Raw genomic sequence first — 16,959 nt, 5'->3', positions numbered from 1 at the left:
TTAACCTGTTCTTGGCCGTGTGGTATTGATTGAGGCCCACACAAAGAAAACAGCTGTAAATAGTTAGGAGTATTCCCTAGTAGCTGGGGTATTTTTTAGGGGGATAGGTCATTGAAGTGGAATTCTGGAGGTACAATCTGTTTCCCAGGGATGCCACCCGCTTCCTGCATGATAGGAGGAGGAAGGTCACTGGTTGCTATAGGTCTCAGCTCCCCAGCTGAGAATGATGCTGTCTCCCTCCTCTGCTTTTTCCAGCTTGCTTGTTTATCTCACTAGCTTTTCAGCAGAGTAACATCTACTCTGCCTCTGTGCTGACCACAGTGGGTCCTGCTCTCTGCTGGGGTTTCTAGACAAATAACAGACATGATTTTCTCTTTGTGCCTGTCTTCTCCATCTCCGTCCGTGCTGCAGTGCCTGTGAGGTAAGATTAACAGCTAAAAACACCAAACAAGCAGTAAAGTCAGTATAAATGAAGAACAAGGGAGTAAAGATCCAGTACCTGTGATAAGTTGTGAAATAGGTTTGAGCTACGTTTTTCTCCAGCCCTGCAGACTGATGATCTGTCTCATGTAAAGGTACCCCATACTGGGACAAGAAGGATTTGAACCTGTCTTTTAAGTCAAAGGGGTGAACAAAAAGCAGCTTTGCCTATTTCCTTTGTGCCAAGCACATTGTGAATATTCTTAAGCATTGCCACAAGGATTAACATCTCTGCATTTTAATGTGCCTGGCGTTGGAATGTAGCTGGAAAGCAGAGCAGGCAGGAATGGTCTCTCCAGGCGGTAGCCTCTGCTAGGTGACTCTTTGAAGTCTTATTCAATAGCTTTCTGTTACTTTTTATATATTTTTTCCTTTTACCCCTTTTTTCCTCTTCCTTCAAGAGCTTCTGGAACAAATCCTGATAGATTTCATGTTTCTCAGATTTACTGGATTGGACTGTTTTATCTCCAAATACTTTTGCATGGCAGTGGTATTAAAAACAAACACAAAACAAAACAAAACCCCCATGTGGACTGAAGTACAGAGTTTGATGTTTACTTTGGATCATTAACCTGGTCTGTAAATTTGATTTGATCTCTCCTTTTTTTGTTCCTCCCCTCCTCTCTCTGTGTAGTTTCAGAGCCTGCAAAGAGACGCTGTCTTTTGGTGCTTCGGGATCCCAGCAAGAAATAATGGGAGTCTGACGGATTGCAAATGCACCTGCTTGGTTTAAAGCCCAGCCAAACAGATAAGTGCCCTTTTAATTATCTTAGAACAGTATTTTAGGCACAGCTGTGCACAGCATCTCTCTTCAGTTTCGATTCGGTGAGCCTCTGTGTTTCACCCCTGCAAATGAATGCTGTGTGGATCTCATTTCGGCTGAGAAATACCAGATGATATTGGTATTTCACGTTACGATAATTAATTGGTGTCTGAGAGAACTGCAGCTGAGGGGTTGGGAAGCTCCTCCAGAGCCACTGTCTCCAGCAGCCCTGTGAGGTTTTGGGACTCTGAGGAGCAGCTCTGTGGGACCAGACAACGCTGATGTGACCCATCTGAGCCTAAAGGAGTCCTCCGGGACTCATTAGAGGTTTAATAACTAAACTTGGCTGGTTTGATCGAGAAGATGCGTGTGCAGGCTTGGCATGATCTCAGAGAAACCAGCTCATGCTGCTGGTAGGAGAGAGGGCTTTCTGCATGTGCTAGGCATATGCGTGCAGAGAAAGTGATAACCCCCACTTCCTCCTGCTGGTTTCCAGGTGGGAAAATAGCTGGGGATGGGGGAGAAAAGCCCTTGGTTACACTGAGTTTGCACAGGGCATGCAAGTAAGTATTGTGGGCGACTGGTAACAAGAATTGTCCCCCTCAAAGTTATGGGGACATTTATATCTATAGGTGGAAAATACAGACTATCAAGAAAGCAATTTCTGGCTGCTTAAATCGGCTTCTGTAGGTGACCACTGTCTCCTCACAGACACACCACTGCAATTATTCAATAATTCAAGAAATCCATAAAATAGAGTCTTACGTACAGTGTAACTTTGCTATAGTATACAGACATGCAGCTGGGGCATATATATATGTCTATATAATTTATATATATTTGCAATTTACTGCATTAGAATAATGAAAAAAAAAAACACCACTGAAGTTGAGCATTGGTGGGGATGTGTGTGGATTATCTACTCCAGACTTGCCTTGCCTGCTCTACCAGGGATAATTAGCAGTGTAAAGTATCCACCTTGCTGTACAAAAACTACAGACAGGTTTGCTGCAGCAAATTGGACTGTAGTACCTGATCTGAATTCGCCTTACCTACCTAGAGCAAAAGGTGAGTTTCTTAGTGAAGGTGCCAGCCTAGGACTGAGAGAGATGGGAGAGACAAGGCAGGGGGATGGGAGGTTGCTGCACTGGGAGAGAACTAGATCTGGGTCAACTCATGTGATCCCTGATGTGTCTGAAGTTCCCTCTTTTCTAGGAAAAACTTCACTGCTCCTATTACCAAGAAAGTTTTAATATTAATAGAAGAAATGACACGTCTGATAGTAATGGCTATGTTCTGCTTTACAATTGTAAACAGTGCTTACTTCTGACTCTTCAATACTTTGATAGCAAAAAGGCTTGACACCATATTAAGAAACACTGACAAAATGAAACTCTAGTGAGAAAAAACAAGGCTTATTTATTTAGGAAGGGTGGATAGGAAGCAAGGTTAAATCGTCTGTGCACACCAACTAATGCAGCTTAATGTTTTTTAACCTCAGAGATCCTCAAGGTCTTGATTGTTAGGTTTGCAACTTTAAATCTGTTTTCTGCCAGCAAGCTGAAATCAATGTGCCCCCAAATTAGGTCCCTTTAAATTAACCTTAACCTGGCCAGTTCCAGTCTGGGCATCAAAGTCAAATTTGGAAATCATATCCTGAAATGTGGCACGCAACATGTAATGCTCTGTGCTGCTTGGCAGAAGAGAAAGAAAACACTAAGTGCCTCTTGGGAAATGTACTGATGTGAGAGATGATACCAATTGTGTTCTATGCACTTGTGTTTGTTTGATGCATCCTGCAGCTGAGGAGAACAGATTCAACAGATCTTGACAGGTTTCTGAAAAAAAAATCTTGTCCAGAAAAGAAGATCCTCGAATCCCTAACTCCTTGTCTTACAGGTGAGCCTTGAGGACACTTGAGAGACCGTAGCTCCTGAATGCATTACCTTCCCCTGCAATTAGAAGAAAGCCATGGGGAAAGACAAGAATGAAGAGGCCATCTTTCTGAGGAAAAAGATAACTTTGCTGAGGGCTTTCTCTCTCCTCATCGGCAGCATGGTTGGCAGCGGCATCTTCATCTCCCCAAAAGGAGTACTGAAAAACTCTGGCACTGTGGGTTTCTCCCTGGTTGTCTGGTTTGCCTGTGGGCTCCTCTCAATGTTTGGTGAGTGGTGAGCTTTGTCAGCCTTTGCTTAAGCACCTGGGAGGTGAGGAGAGCCTGCACGTTTTCATATATAAAAAGTTGGAGGATGAATAAACTCAAAATTCTTGATTCCTACTGCAATAGAAACAAAGGTTTAACAAGCCAGAGGGTAGTTACTAGTGGTCTTTAGTTCAAATGATTCCCCTGAGGTGACTGACATAATTCCAGCACTTACAGTCTGTGAATATGAATTCATGTTCGAGTCCAAGGCAGAGGAGTGACAGTGACTGCAGGTGGAGTCTCAGCCTGGGGGAGAATGAGGGGACTCGTTCTATAAGGTGGAAGGGAGATATAGGCACCTAAAAGGGAATGGAAGGGCTGTGCTATGCTTTTCATAGACACTGTGAGAAGGGCAAGAAGGGACAGTCTCCATATGCCATGTGGGATGCCCTTTCTGTTGGAGAGAATAGCGAAGCACTAGAGCAGAGTGCCTGGGGAGCTGCAGAGCATCCACCAGCTGGGGATGGGTGTCTGGGTGTCTGTCAGAGGTGGTGTGGGAATGTCTGATCCTGCCTTGGAGCAGGAGATGGAGCAGATCAGTTCAGCCCCGCTTTCAGTGCAGTACCCTTGGCTTGTTTTCTGGCATTTAATACTAGTCTTTTTTCATAAGGGCTTGTCTTTTTGATGACAGTTTCATTTTAGTTCTTCTGAAATAATATAGCTCTTAAAGTTACAACGGATAAAACACATGGCTCTTAGTTTCTTTCATTAACTGCATAAAATCACCATCTCAGAAACTCTCTAAAGGTGCTAATAGGACAACTGCAAGCCCAAGAGAGAGAAATCTGATACTTATTACAGTGGGTGACTTTAACATTATTCTTCTGCTGTAACTTAGAAAAAAAAAAAAAAAAGAAAGGGGAAATACTCCATGTGAAAAAACCACTTTGACACCATGACATGTACATGCAAGTTTAGAAAACAAGACATTCAGTTGTTAATATGGCGACAAGAGTGGTTCTTGCTCTTAGGGTGTGTGTACAATATTTCACGTTGCAGCCTATGTGTGGTTGGTGATTGATGCACTTTTGCCTGAAGAAAATCTTACGATATCATGTGAGCATGGTGTTTGTTTTAACCAAGCAGAGTAGTAAATGATAATGTGTGTGCTAACCACGTAGCCCAAGCTCTGCACTTGTAAAGGCTTCTCTCTCCTTTGCATCCCTTGATAGACTCTGCTGGAAGAGCCTTGGGAGCCCCTTTATTAAGCCATCGTATTTTGTAGCTGAATTTGTTGGGTTTTTATTTCCCTTTTATCAGCTCGATGACCTCCCCTGATCATTTCTCTGACACCTTTTTGCAGTATGTTAGAAAGGCTTGCTTTCTTTTATGCTTTTGTTTTCTTTCAAGTGGGGCATTGCAAGTCCCACTGCATGAGTTCAGCAAAGCACTTAAATGCGTGCTTGAAGCTCGTAGAGGGACCCACTGGAAAAAATGAGACAAGCTGTCTGCCTACATTCTATGCTTTGAATGGGGATTCTGCACAAATTTCCCAACAGAGAGGCTGGAAAAATTGAGGTTGCCAACACTGGTATGACATGAATATGGCACGATTGCCACAGGACTTGGAGGCATGGCCATATCACCACCAGGTTCCTCTGCACTCTCCTTCCACGGCCACCTGAGCTGGCTGATGAAGTGGACAGCACAGTTAGAGCTGCTCCTACTTCACAGTCACATCCCACAGTGCTCAGATCCACTGCAAGTAGAGTTGTGCTCAATGAAGGGAGGTGTTTTAGGATTTCTTTTGATGAGAAGAGGGTGTTTAACTTAACAAGAAAATTCAACATAGGCAGGGCTTAAGATTTGTACTTCTTCCTCTAATTTACTACTAACTTTAATTTACTACCAACTTTAAATGTATTCATTCAATCCCTGAAAAGTCACACAGAAAAGGGAAAATCCATGGGATGATTTACTTTGGACACTTTTACCTGAACTTCTCCAGGTGCCTTGTGTTATGCAGAGCTTGGAACAAGAATCACCAAGTCTGGAGGACATTACATCTACATTTTGGAGACACTAGGGCCTCTGCCAAGCTTCTTATTCCTGTGGGCAGAGTTTTTCGCTATCAGGTAAGAGATTTTGTTTGTTTGCCTTTTCCTGGATGCAGTGACGATTTGAAAAAATAAAAGTTATGGTGCCAGGTAACAGTCCAGGCAGTTTGTAAAGGAAAGAGTAGAAACAAATGGAACAATTTTTGAAGAGTTTTCAGTGATAAAAAGAAGGCATAATGAGTAAACAGTTACACATGTTCAATATAATTTTGTGCTTGAGGAACATCTCTTTTCCCCTGGCAGCTGGTTTCCCCCAAGGGCCATGGTGTTTTTCAGAGACTGACAATAGATGCCAGATCTATTTCAGATCTTCTGTTTTCATTGTGAAACTTTTTTGGTTTCTCCAGATTCGGAAAGTGGAGACAACTTTCTGGCTTGGTCCCAAGTGAAATAATTTAGAACATTACGAATGACTTCTTTTTTTAACAGTAAAAAGGAAGTCCTCACTTCTCAATGACCTGTGTCCTTCGTGTAAGCTGAGATGATGCAGGACATATGAACCACACCACATTGCTCAGTATGATTAATCTTAACTTTTGCTTTCAAGTTGGGAATTAATCTTTTTTGCAGCATGTGGTTTTTAACCCATTTATTGAGGAAAAAACCCCATGAAAAAGGCTCTGGGAATTCACCATCTGCATGGGTGAGCAAGATTAAACCAGGTGGGGAAACTTGCCCTCCTTCCTGAGTTTTGTGCAGTTTTACCTCATGCCATTTTTCGGCCGTCCTCAGACCAGTTTGTTCTCAGTTCCCTCCCCCACTCCCACCCTTCTCCAGGCCTGCCAACAGCGCTGTGGTTTCCTTGGCATTTGGACGGTACATGCTGGAGCCGTTCTTTGCCCCCTGCGCAGCCCCTGTCCCTGCAGTGAAGCTCGTGTCTCTCCTGGGGTACTGTAAGTACTAACATTTATGGGACTGTCAGTCCTGGAGCCTCTCTGCCCCAGGCCAGGGGCACTTAAGGGGGGTTATCTTCTAAAATAATGGTGGGATCTGGGTCCTGTCTTACCTCCTTGGCTACACAAAACTTTCTGATTCAAGGCTGTTGATGGTTTTGTGCCACTGTATTCTCCAGGAAGGGGAGTGGGCCTCCCTGTTGAGCAGCTGGAGCCCTAAGTCAGGGGGATTTTGCCAGGTATGGGAGCAGAAACTCTTCATGTATAGCTGTGCAAATGCCACGTGGATAGAGGGTGTAAGGCTCAAGGTTTTGGACTCCTTGCCTGGTGCATCCAGCCTGTGACGCTGTCCTGCCTGCTGTGGATTGCTGTGTGCTGGCACAGGCAATGCTGTGCAGTGCATCTACGGAGATGTCCCAGCAGTCTTGCACCTTTCCCTGAGGCAGGTGTGGGTCACCTGGCAGGAACCAGGCTCCCGATCTCTTTTAGGAGCATAACTCAGCTTGCCCTTCAAATGCTGTACACTGGGCCACATCTGTGATGTTTTCTGACATCTCTCACCCTGAGCACCCTCTTTAAGGCATAAAGATGCAGCCTTGTCCCTGGCATCCCTAGAGCAGGGAGTGCCTTTGTAATTTTTCCTGTGTGTGTCAAACATGGGCTACAGCTGTAGCAGTGTGGTCTTCTCTCCAGACACGGTCCTCACCCTCAATTCCTGGAGTGTCACCTGGAGCGCCCGGCTGCAGACGGCTCTCTCCGTTGTTAAACTCCTGGCTCTTGCACTCATCATCGTGCCAGGGATGATGCTGCTGGCCCAGGGTAGGTGTTGCTGCTGCATGGCTGAGGGAGGGTGCGCGATATGCCCACCTGTCACAGCTTTTATCAGTCTCAAGTGACAAGTGTGGTGCTCATTTAGCTGGCAGGAGCTTTCTCTGTCCATGTACTGGACATGAATTATTTGGGAGATAATCTGAGACCTGTGTAGTTGTCACTAAGCTACATCATAGCACTGAGTTGATGCACCTGGCTTGGTGGTCCTTTCTCCAAAACTGAGCGGGTCTTAGTGCCTGAGGCTGTGTGATCCTACCCAGGGTCACACAGACACCTTGCTCTGCAGATGGTCTTTCTTTGGAGTCAGACTTGCCTGTTCCCAGCATGGCTCAAAATCTTTCCAAAGCACAAATTTGATGGACATTAGGGATGTGTGTCAGCATCCCATGGTGACCCGAGCCAGGCACAGCTGTGCAATGAGTTACCACTCCTCAGCTGAACCCTGGTAATGGATCTCTAACCTTTCTGTGGCTTATGCTAATGTTTTTTTTCCTCCAAATCCAGACGGGCAGTAATTAAGGGAATTTACAATGGAATCCTGCAGGCTTGCATGCTGACATCCAGAGTGGGGGCTAAAAAACCCTACCAGTAGTATCTTCTGGGAATGATACAAGAGTACTGGCTTTAATCCAAGCCTTAGTTTATAGAAAAACCCAAGTCATTCCCACTCAAGGGAAGACACTTGCTCCCTCTTCATGCTATTACCTTCCTCTGCAGAGAAAACACCACAGGCAGTGGGCTCCATGTTCATGTTTCTTTCTGATGTCTGGAGTGGCTCCTTTGAACATGCAAAGATCCCCCCAGGCTGGCAGCGCTTCTGAACTGAAGGACTGCCCTGCAGCTAGAAATCCCAAGCCATTATTATTAGGAATGCCTTCAAATGACAATCTGGAGCCCTGGCATCAGTCCTCCAGTGGGGAGGATAAGTGCTAGTGACATCTGGAAGGAGAATTCACCAAGAGACCCCAGTATGACAGGTTGTATTTAATGTGACTCACGAGGGACTGTAAATCACTCATTAACGCATTGCAGACAATAAATCTGTTTTATGCACCATGACTTATCAGCCATCATTTCGGAACATAAAAAGTGTACCCCAACAGGCCCAGTCCTACATTTTGGGTTATTTTTTTTCAAATCTATTTTCCCTTGGACTTCATTTCTTTTGTGCTTAAAAATCAGTTTTGTCCTTTTAAATTGGTTTACCTAATTCCCCTGCCTTGTTCTACTTTTGCCTTTTTTTTTTTGTTTTGTTTTGTTTTGTTTGGTTTTGTTGTTGTTGTTGTTGCACTTTTTTCCTTTCCTCTGCCATTATCTTCTCTTTGGCTCAGGTTTGTTTTAGAGACTTGCTGGGCCAGCATTACAAACCAAAATGTTCAAATCTCGTCACTGAACTCCTTGCAGAAGCACCTCTACAGAAGAGGCCTAACTTTTCCAAATGCTCTGTGCCATTTCATCCCTTTCCTGATGAAGTCCAACTGGACAAGCTTCACACCTCTTACTTTTAAAGACACTTTAGTATGCAAAACTGAATATAGATGTGGAACCATACCTTGGGCCAACCAGATTTGAAAATGTTGGAAATGCAACTATTTTTAACTATGTTTGAATGAGAGGCCATTGGGCATTTCTCTTTTCCTTTTTTTTTTGGTGGGTTTTTGTTGTTGTTGTTGTTGTTTGTTTGTTTGTTTGGATTTTTTTTGTGTTGGGTTTTTTTTTTTTTGGAGTAAGAGAATCTTGACTTTGGGGTTTTTTTTTTTGTAATTTTTTATTTTGTTATTTCACAAGCACAGAACTTGTAGGAAAACTGAGGGAGTTGGAAAAACAGATTTTCTATCTGAGCCACCTCTCCTTTTTAAATTTATTTGCTTTTCCCTCTGTGCCCTTCTCCTGAGGGCAAGCAGTGATGGCTGGCAGGGGTGGTGGGCAGGGAACCTGCCTGGGTGGGGGGCCAGGCTGGCAGTCCCTGCTCCTGTTCCCTCCTCCACCCTGGTTCCCATGCTCTGGCCAGCGCAGGGCTGGGGTCAGCGCTCCAGCAGCGGGAACAGGAGGGAACACAGGGAGAGCTGAGTTTGCCGCCTCGCTGGCTGCACCACATCAAAGAGGAGTGTGTGTCCAGCTGCTTAGGGGGCTGGGGAGGGAAGATGGGGGTCAACCCAGAAAATTAATTTTGTGCCTGAAGAAAGGGCAGGACTACGTGAGTCCTCTCCTCTCCACAATCTCCTGTTCCCATAGCAGGCTCTGTTGGAAACAACCATCTGTCACTGTTGCTCTTCCTGAAATGTCTCCTGTAGCTGGACAAGGGATAGATTTTTTTTTTCTGTCACTGTGGGGGAAGTAAATGTGTCAGCAACAGCACTGCAAATTAAAGAAATGAAATGAATCTGAATACCTGGCTCCAAGGAAGTCACAAGCACTCTTCCCAGGTCTGGATGAGAGGTGCAAGGGATGTTATTCCACAGGGAAGGAAACCTATCTGTGACACTTCCCTGCTCCATGTCCATTGTTTATCTCCTCTGCAGGCCACACTGAAAACTTCCAGGACGCTTTTGACAGAGAGTCGCTGGTTTTGGATAAGCTCCCCCTGGCTTTTTACGCAGGCATGTTCGCATATTCAGGCTGGTAGGTGGAACGGGAGGGCACTTTGTGGGCAGCAGACAGGTGCCCTCAGCATGACTCAGACTCACTCCCTGTTTCTTCCCAGGTTTCAGGCCAGCTTTGTGCGTGAAGAGTTGGTCAGACCTGAACGGTAAGGCTGGGAAGAAGTTGTCTAGGTCACCAGCTCCTGGGGTATCACACTTTCCCAAATGCAGTATGGGAGGAATTAGTTTGTGGGCTCACCTAACCAGTGACAGCTACAGTCTGCAGTAATACTGTGCATGGCAAGGGATAGCAGCGTGTTCTTTGTGTGTCTGTCATCCTCTTTCTTGTAGAAATCTCCCCCTGGCTGTCATCATCTCCGTGATCACGGTAATTGTGGGGTACATGCTCACCAATGTCTCCTATTACACAGTCCTGGGAACACAAGATGTTCTGGCTTCTCCTGCTGTGGCTGTGGTGAGGTTTTCCCCTACTCTTATATCTTCAGTGTGGTCAGCTTATGCTGTGATCATGGCAAGGCTTTCAGAGGAAGTTTTCCTGTAAAGTATTTTGTTGCTTTGTAATTTCTCTGAATTACTGGGCAACAGTAACTTCTTCTAGTCTTGTCTAAAAGATAAGGAAAAATAGCCTGCAGGTTACAGTAGAAAAAGTGAGATTTAGCAGTGGAGTTTTCTCTCTTTTGAACCTGATGTCTTCTAGAGATCACCACATGTTCCTAAAGTCAGGCTTGCTCTTTCTACAGAGCTTTGTGCAGCGAGCCTTCAAAAGCCTGATCTCTGTGGTCCCTGTCCTTGTCGCACTGTCCTGCTTTGGAACCCTGAATGGAGGAATCTTCACATTTTCAAGGTCACATCCCTACAGATTTATTATTCCTTTGGCTCACTGAATCAGAGGGAAGTACCAGCAACCTGTGCAACTCTCCATCCACCTAATGGCATTTTAGACACTTTTGTGGGAAAAATAAGACTTTTGACTCTCACGTTGTCAACTACATGATAGTCCCTATTGGCTAAGATTCTATTATTTCTACTTGTGGCCAGGCCTAGACTTTGCCATTTAGGTCTGATCACAAACAAAGATTTTTATCTTCTCCCCCCACCCTTCAGGTTAAATCCCCAGTTTAAAGTGAAATGTCAATGTTTCTGGTGAACTAGGAGCTTTGTTGACGTTGGCAGCTGCTCAGTGAGACCCAGCTCTTCTTTCACTGGGTTCACCCAGCTGCACTGCTGCAGGGCACAGGGTCCCTCTGTTGTGAGGATCTCTGGCCAAAGGCAAACTCTCCCTTGAGGACTTTTAGGTCAGTGAAATGTTATTGGGATGGGCTAATCCTAAAACAATAGCTGATGTTCAAAAAATCTTGTTGTAGCAATAAGAAAAGCTTTGTTCCATGGAAAAATTAACTTGCCAGCTTCACTGTCTACCACACTCTGTGTCCTTCTGGGACCCTTGGGGTTGGAGAGGAGGACAGACCTCACAGAGAACTAAGTTGTGCTGGTCCTGAGGAGCGGAGAGAACTCTCTGGACCAGGTTCTGTTTCACAGCTTTGATTGCGAAAGGAAAAATCAGTTGAAATGAAAGGAATGTTTCATAGCATGAAAGGTAATGAGGTATTTGATCCACTATCCTGAAGTCCTGTATTAAATACAGGTGTGGAGAATCCTCCCTGTTAGTTCCTCTAGATAGTGGTTTTTGAGGACGAGAAGTCTCCAGTCAGCACAGAGGTTCGTCATGTTCCCAATCTCCTTTCTCTCCCCTGTCCTGGCATCATTAACATAATCGCTGCAGAAAGTCCATATAAACATCCATGGGGCCTCCCTGGCTGCCTGCCAGCCACACCCCTGCAAAGCCACAGAGACAGCAATAAAACCAGTTGTACACTCATGCCCCAGCTGCTTTGGGCCCTGCTCCAGCCCAGCTGATGCTCTGGCATGGTTTGCTTGTGGATATTAAATTTATAAAATTGGATGCAATTGCCTTCTCCCTAATTACCCTTTCATGAGTCAAAGGAGGCATGGAGGCAAGGAGCTCTATGCTCTCATTTTGTAGCTGGTCTTGTGTGTAGCTGGCCTCTTGGTAGTATGAAAAAATATATATTTTCCAACTGCTGACCTGAGGATTGAAAATCCTCTATTATTTGAGGAAATTGCACTTCATTTTTTTTTCATATTACATTTTATATATATAAATATAGGCCTCAAGACCGACAATCCTCTTTCATAAACTCAACAGCTTCTCTTATAAAGGACTGAAAGTTGTGATCCCTCCACTTCCTTTACATTAAAAAGACTAACCCCTTTTCTGATGGTAAGAGACTTTCTTGCTCCCGTTTCCAGCCTGAACTTGTTCACAGTCAATTTGGACTTGCTCAAAGGTCTCTGCTAATGAGCCACCCAAGGGGACGCTGCCAGTAGTCCTGATGGTGGGCTGTGCTCTGTGTTGAACTAACTGGTTGTGAGAGAGCTACGGAAACTCAACACTGGGTTTTTCTTCCAAATGCCCCCAAAGTAGAGCTCTGAGCAACCTAGTCTAGTGGAACGTGTCCCTGTCCATGACAAGGGGGTTGAAACTAGATGATTCTTAAGGTCTCTTCCAACTCAGACCATTCTGTGATTCTCTGAAAGTGCAGCTAAAGGCAGAACTGTGGCCTTGACTAGGAGACCTGGGCTGGGTTAGTGGGTGGGTGCCTTGTGGCCTCAGGTTGGTTCAGTGACTGATTTCATTTCTAGTCTAGATGTTGGATGCTAATGCATAGGGCTCCCTGTCTTTTCCTAGGACTCTGTTTGTGGCTTCCAGGGAAGGACAGTGGCCTCCTCTCTTCTCCATGATCCACATTCGAAGGCATACACCCCTCCCTGCCGTCATGTTAATGGTAAGGAGATCTGGCTATGTGAACATGCTCTGTTCTTGCAGTCTTGGCTTTCCTGCAAAGACTGGACAAGCTGAGGAGTTTTAAAGGTTGTTGAGACATTAATTCAGCCTCTGAAAAATAAAGAAGACACGATACAGGAAATGGCTGCAAAGTATTACATCCCCTTGAGCCAGCAGTGCCATCAATATCTAAATACACTACTTTTAAGTCCCTGCCTTATAACCTTGGACACCTTTTTCAAAAGTGCTCTTGAGAGTACCAATAAGCTTTGGCTTTTTGGAAAATGAAAATTCCCAAATGAGCATTTGCAGAGATGGTTTTTGTTTGGTTGGTTTTTTGTGTGTTTTTTGTTTGTTTGTTTGTTTTGTTTTGTTTTTTTAATGGCAATGGTCCAGCTACATCCTAACTGTGCTGCAGTGCCTCTTGCAGCTTGGCTGACCTCTGAAAACTTAGCAACTGTCTTTGTAGGTAGCCCATGTACTGGCAGGCCTTTGGATCTTGCATGTTTTAATTGCCCTGCCTTGGACATAAGGCATCAAACATTTTGCTGATCTTGAAAGGATTGCTCCTTTCTGTAGCCCAACAGAAGAGTGTGTTTAGGCCTTTTGCCTTCAGTCTGTGACACTGTTTGTAAAGCTCTCTGACCTCTGAAATGTTGGGCCTGTGAAGTAGCTGCAGGGGGGCTTCAGGAGGTGACCCATGTTACCCTTTCTAGTCTGAGGACCATAGCAAGGCTTTAATGACTGTGTTTCATCTTCACACTGTTCAGTTCCCTTTGGTCACTGCCATGGTGTGTGTTGGAGATATCTACCATCTAATGAACTTCTTCAGCTTTTCCCGATGGCTCTTCATAGGATTAGCCACCCTTGGGCTCATTGTCCATCGCCACCGTCACCCAGAGCTGCACAGCCCATTCAAGGTAATGTACACGGCAGGATGGAATGCGCAGGCTTGTCAAATCTCTCTTTTGTTTGCTAGTAATTACAGCATTACATGGTCATAGTTGCATTTAGGCTCTAAGGATCTCAATCCCTGATGCTCAGTAAAGGCATGTGGAGAGCTCCTGAAATTGGTTGATGTACCCAAACAGCCCGATGTGATAAATCCTATAAAGCCAGTTCTATGTGGTGTCACTAGCTGCATCTGTTAGAAGAACACTTACTCCAGGTGACAAAATTTCAGGCTGGGAGCTGGGGGGTGTAGAAAGCAGTTCCTACACTCATCTCTCGTGGGCTACAATGAGGGACCCTTGCCTGGATTTTGTTTCAGGGGTAGGTAATTCTCAGCTCTAGCCGACAAGGAGGAAAGTTTTGGGCTTGGGGAAAAAAGAGTGGCCAGAGGGGTCCTGGGAGCAAACTTGGCTCAAGGGGAATCATCTGCTGGCATAGAAATATTGTCTAGTATAAAGCGATGGCCCCCCGGTGCCCCTTCTTAAGCTGTTGGGTGCTGGGATCTTCTTCATGTCAGCTGGAGTTGGTGCTGGAGCAGCTTTCTTACACTTGGGGCACATTTCCCATGGCTGGATAATGTGTAGAAGGCATTTGACCAGGGTGGTGCTTGAGGCAGGCACAGTTTGTTCCTGTCTCTGGAGACGCCTGCACGGTACCTCCAGCCAGGCCTGGGGAGGAGAAGAGACCTCGAAGGCCACTGGCAGTGGGCAGATGGTCAGCAAGAACCTTGGGGGACAGAAATGCTTCTCAGGGCTCCTCCTTGGGCTATGTGCATACTGATGGAAAGTTTGGGGTAATTTTTCTTCTTGCTCTTTGCTGTAGACAGCATGTTTAGCAAAGACCTTGAAGCTTCCTAGTTTGTTATCTGGCTGCACTCATGCATGCCTCCAGAACCAGACTTTAAATCAGTTTTTGCTTTTTCTTTCAAACCAAGCTTCTCAGGACAGGTTTATTAGTGCTGATGGTTTCAGTTGCTGAGATTTTGCCCTGGTTTGTTTTAGACGAAGATTCAGAATTTTAACAGCTCCTAAATGCTGGTTAAGCAAGGGAGGGAAATACCGAGCTTTTGGTCAGTCGGGTTGTTTTCCGCCCCTCCTCTCCCTAGTTTTACAACGACTTGAAGCCCACAGCGCAGCTCTCTGCAAGAGGAAGAGCTGCTCTCAAGTGGCGCGGGCACATGCTGCGCTCTAGTGGCAGGACTCAGACCGGCTCCTGCCGTGGGCCAGAGGAGAACAGAACAGGACACGCGTCCGACTGTGCTGGTATTTATTCTCCCCGTAGCATTTTGAGTTGAAAATGGTGAGAAAACACCGGTAAGAGGAAGGGGAAGTCCTCTCACTCGCCTTTCAATCACATGTGCAGCATGAGTGCGTACCCATAGGAGAGGCTGGCAGGGAATGCTCTGGCTGGAAAGACAGCAGGAGCACGTAAGTGTGATGGCTGGATGGCTGCCATATCCAGAGCAACTAATCTCTTCCATCACTGCTCACCTTGGCATGGTGAGCACTCAAAATAAGATCTTTATTACTGGAAAGAGATTGTGACCCTTGATGAGACCAGCAGCTCCTCCATTCCATCAGCCATGGCAAGGAGGTATTTACTTGGCTGAGTTTGGATCCAGAGATGGAGAGGGTGTTTCACAGTTTTCTTATTTATTGTAGTCTTCTGATTTACTCTCTAAATAACGTAGATGAATTGGCTCATCCAGCAGGGTACAGCTAAAGTGCTGAGTACTGCTTTCGTCTTTTATCAGGGTGTTGCTGAAGCTCATGTTTTTGGTGCAGGTACCATAGAGAGAGTGAGTCTGGCTTATCCTGTTTTAGTCACTGTAAGTCTTTGGAGGGCTGAAGGCAGATCAAAACAAGTCGAGAGTTTTATAATTAAAGAACAGTTTGATTCAAAGTGTCAGTTCTATCCTTGCCTTCAGATTTTCCACCAGCAGTTGCCCTAGGTGTCAAGTAGATAAATGTGCATGTGCAGGAGCAATGGGGCATAGGTGACTTCTCTCCTTGCTTGGTTTCCAGTTGCAAGTGAGGTTTATATTTTGATGCACATGATTATAGGAGGCATGCACCTCACAGGGCACAATGATCTCTGGATCTGCTATGATTGTTTGCAATCTGATTGTACAGAGGCACTGTGCAGGACAGATACATGCTTCTTCTTATCTTCTTTAGATGAAGAAGTAAATACAGTGTGTACTGGCGCATATGGAGGCTGATTTGCTACAACCGTCAGTTTTGCCTGACAGTCTTCTGTACTCTTTTCTCCAGGTTCCCCTGTTTGTTCCTGTCTCTTTTACCATCATCTGCCTCTTCACAGTGGCAATGTCTTTCTACTCAGACCCTGTGAGCATTAGCATCGGATGCACCACGGTTTTAAGTGGTTTTCCAGTCTACTATGTCATAATTCATAGGCAGATGTCAGACCGTTGCCGTAACCTGTTTTGTAAGTATGAGTTTGAGTATTGTGGACCTAAACACACTCAGGATGCTGGTTGTTCCCAGGGCTCATCTCTAATGCAAACTGCTCCACGACCAACAGGCTTCATGAAACCTAAATCATGACCCCTGGCACCCCTTCAGCACCTTTCGTAAGGCACAGTCTCCACAGCCAAATTTGTTTTAACAAAGACAGGGCTGAGGTCTGCCAACAGGAGGAACTGAGAGGGTCGCTTTCACACCCCAGCCCTGGTTCCTACTAAACTTTATTGTATCTTTGAGATCACCTACTCTGGGTCAAATTTGTCTGAGACTGAGCAACAAGACCAAAAGTTAGGATGGAGACACTGACAGGCAGACACTGTAACCTCTTGTTATTAACAAATGTAATTGCTGAAAGGTTGGGGGGGAGGACGGGCAGGAGAAGGCAGTGCTGCCTGAGGTCTGTCTGCCTGGGGAAGAGGCCAGGATGGTTAAGGCACAGATGTGGCCATATAAATGAAATACCTCTCTGCTCCATGCAGTGTCTAGTACAGATTTCCTTTGCATGTAGCTCTTATTTTCAGCCATATATCAGGATTTCCTCTGGACTAAGCTTCCTTCCTTTTTTTCCCACCCTTTCAGATTATCTTACACACAAACTACAGTTACTGCTGGAAGTTGTCCAACAAGAAATCAAGACTTATTGAGAAAACTGTCAGAACTCACAGGAGACAATAAAACCTACTTATTCCATTTCTGACACCTCTGATCCTTCCAAAAGCAGGCCATGCTTTTATTCTTTTAGTCACTGCAAATGAGGATGAACCTGAGCCAAAACCTTGCTGCAAGTGTTCCTAAGCTTGCCAATGGGGATTGGGATGCACGTGTC

The 16,959-nt window shown here is 45.3% G+C and overlaps 1 protein-coding gene across 1 annotated transcript; it reads left to right on the top strand.

The window, feature by feature from the left end:
* The first annotated feature begins 294 nt into the window (after positions 1–294).
* LOC126644591 (cystine/glutamate transporter-like) lies at positions 295–16,823 on the top strand. The gene is made up of 14 exons (XM_050324136.1): positions 295–421; positions 1,115–1,305; positions 3,143–3,407; positions 5,395–5,521; positions 6,281–6,396; positions 7,090–7,215; positions 9,750–9,849; positions 9,932–9,976; positions 10,161–10,284; positions 10,571–10,674; positions 12,601–12,697; positions 13,467–13,616; positions 15,921–16,095; positions 16,713–16,823. Exons 3-14 carry the CDS (start codon positions 3,215–3,217, stop codon positions 16,775–16,777), a joined length of 1,422 nt encoding a protein of 473 aa, XP_050180093.1. The 5' UTR covers positions 295–421; positions 1,115–1,305; positions 3,143–3,214; the 3' UTR covers positions 16,778–16,823.
* Positions 16,824–16,959: the final 136 nt, after the last annotated feature.

This window comes from Myiozetetes cayanensis, unplaced genomic scaffold, assembly GCF_022539395.1.
Source record: "Myiozetetes cayanensis isolate MyiCay16 unplaced genomic scaffold, myiCay2020 scf3, whole genome shotgun sequence".
In the NCBI taxonomy this organism is placed as follows: Eukaryota; Metazoa; Chordata; class Aves; order Passeriformes; family Tyrannidae; genus Myiozetetes; species Myiozetetes cayanensis.
The sequence above is the reverse complement of the archived record's forward strand: the minus strand, read 5'-3'. Positions and strand labels throughout refer to the sequence as shown.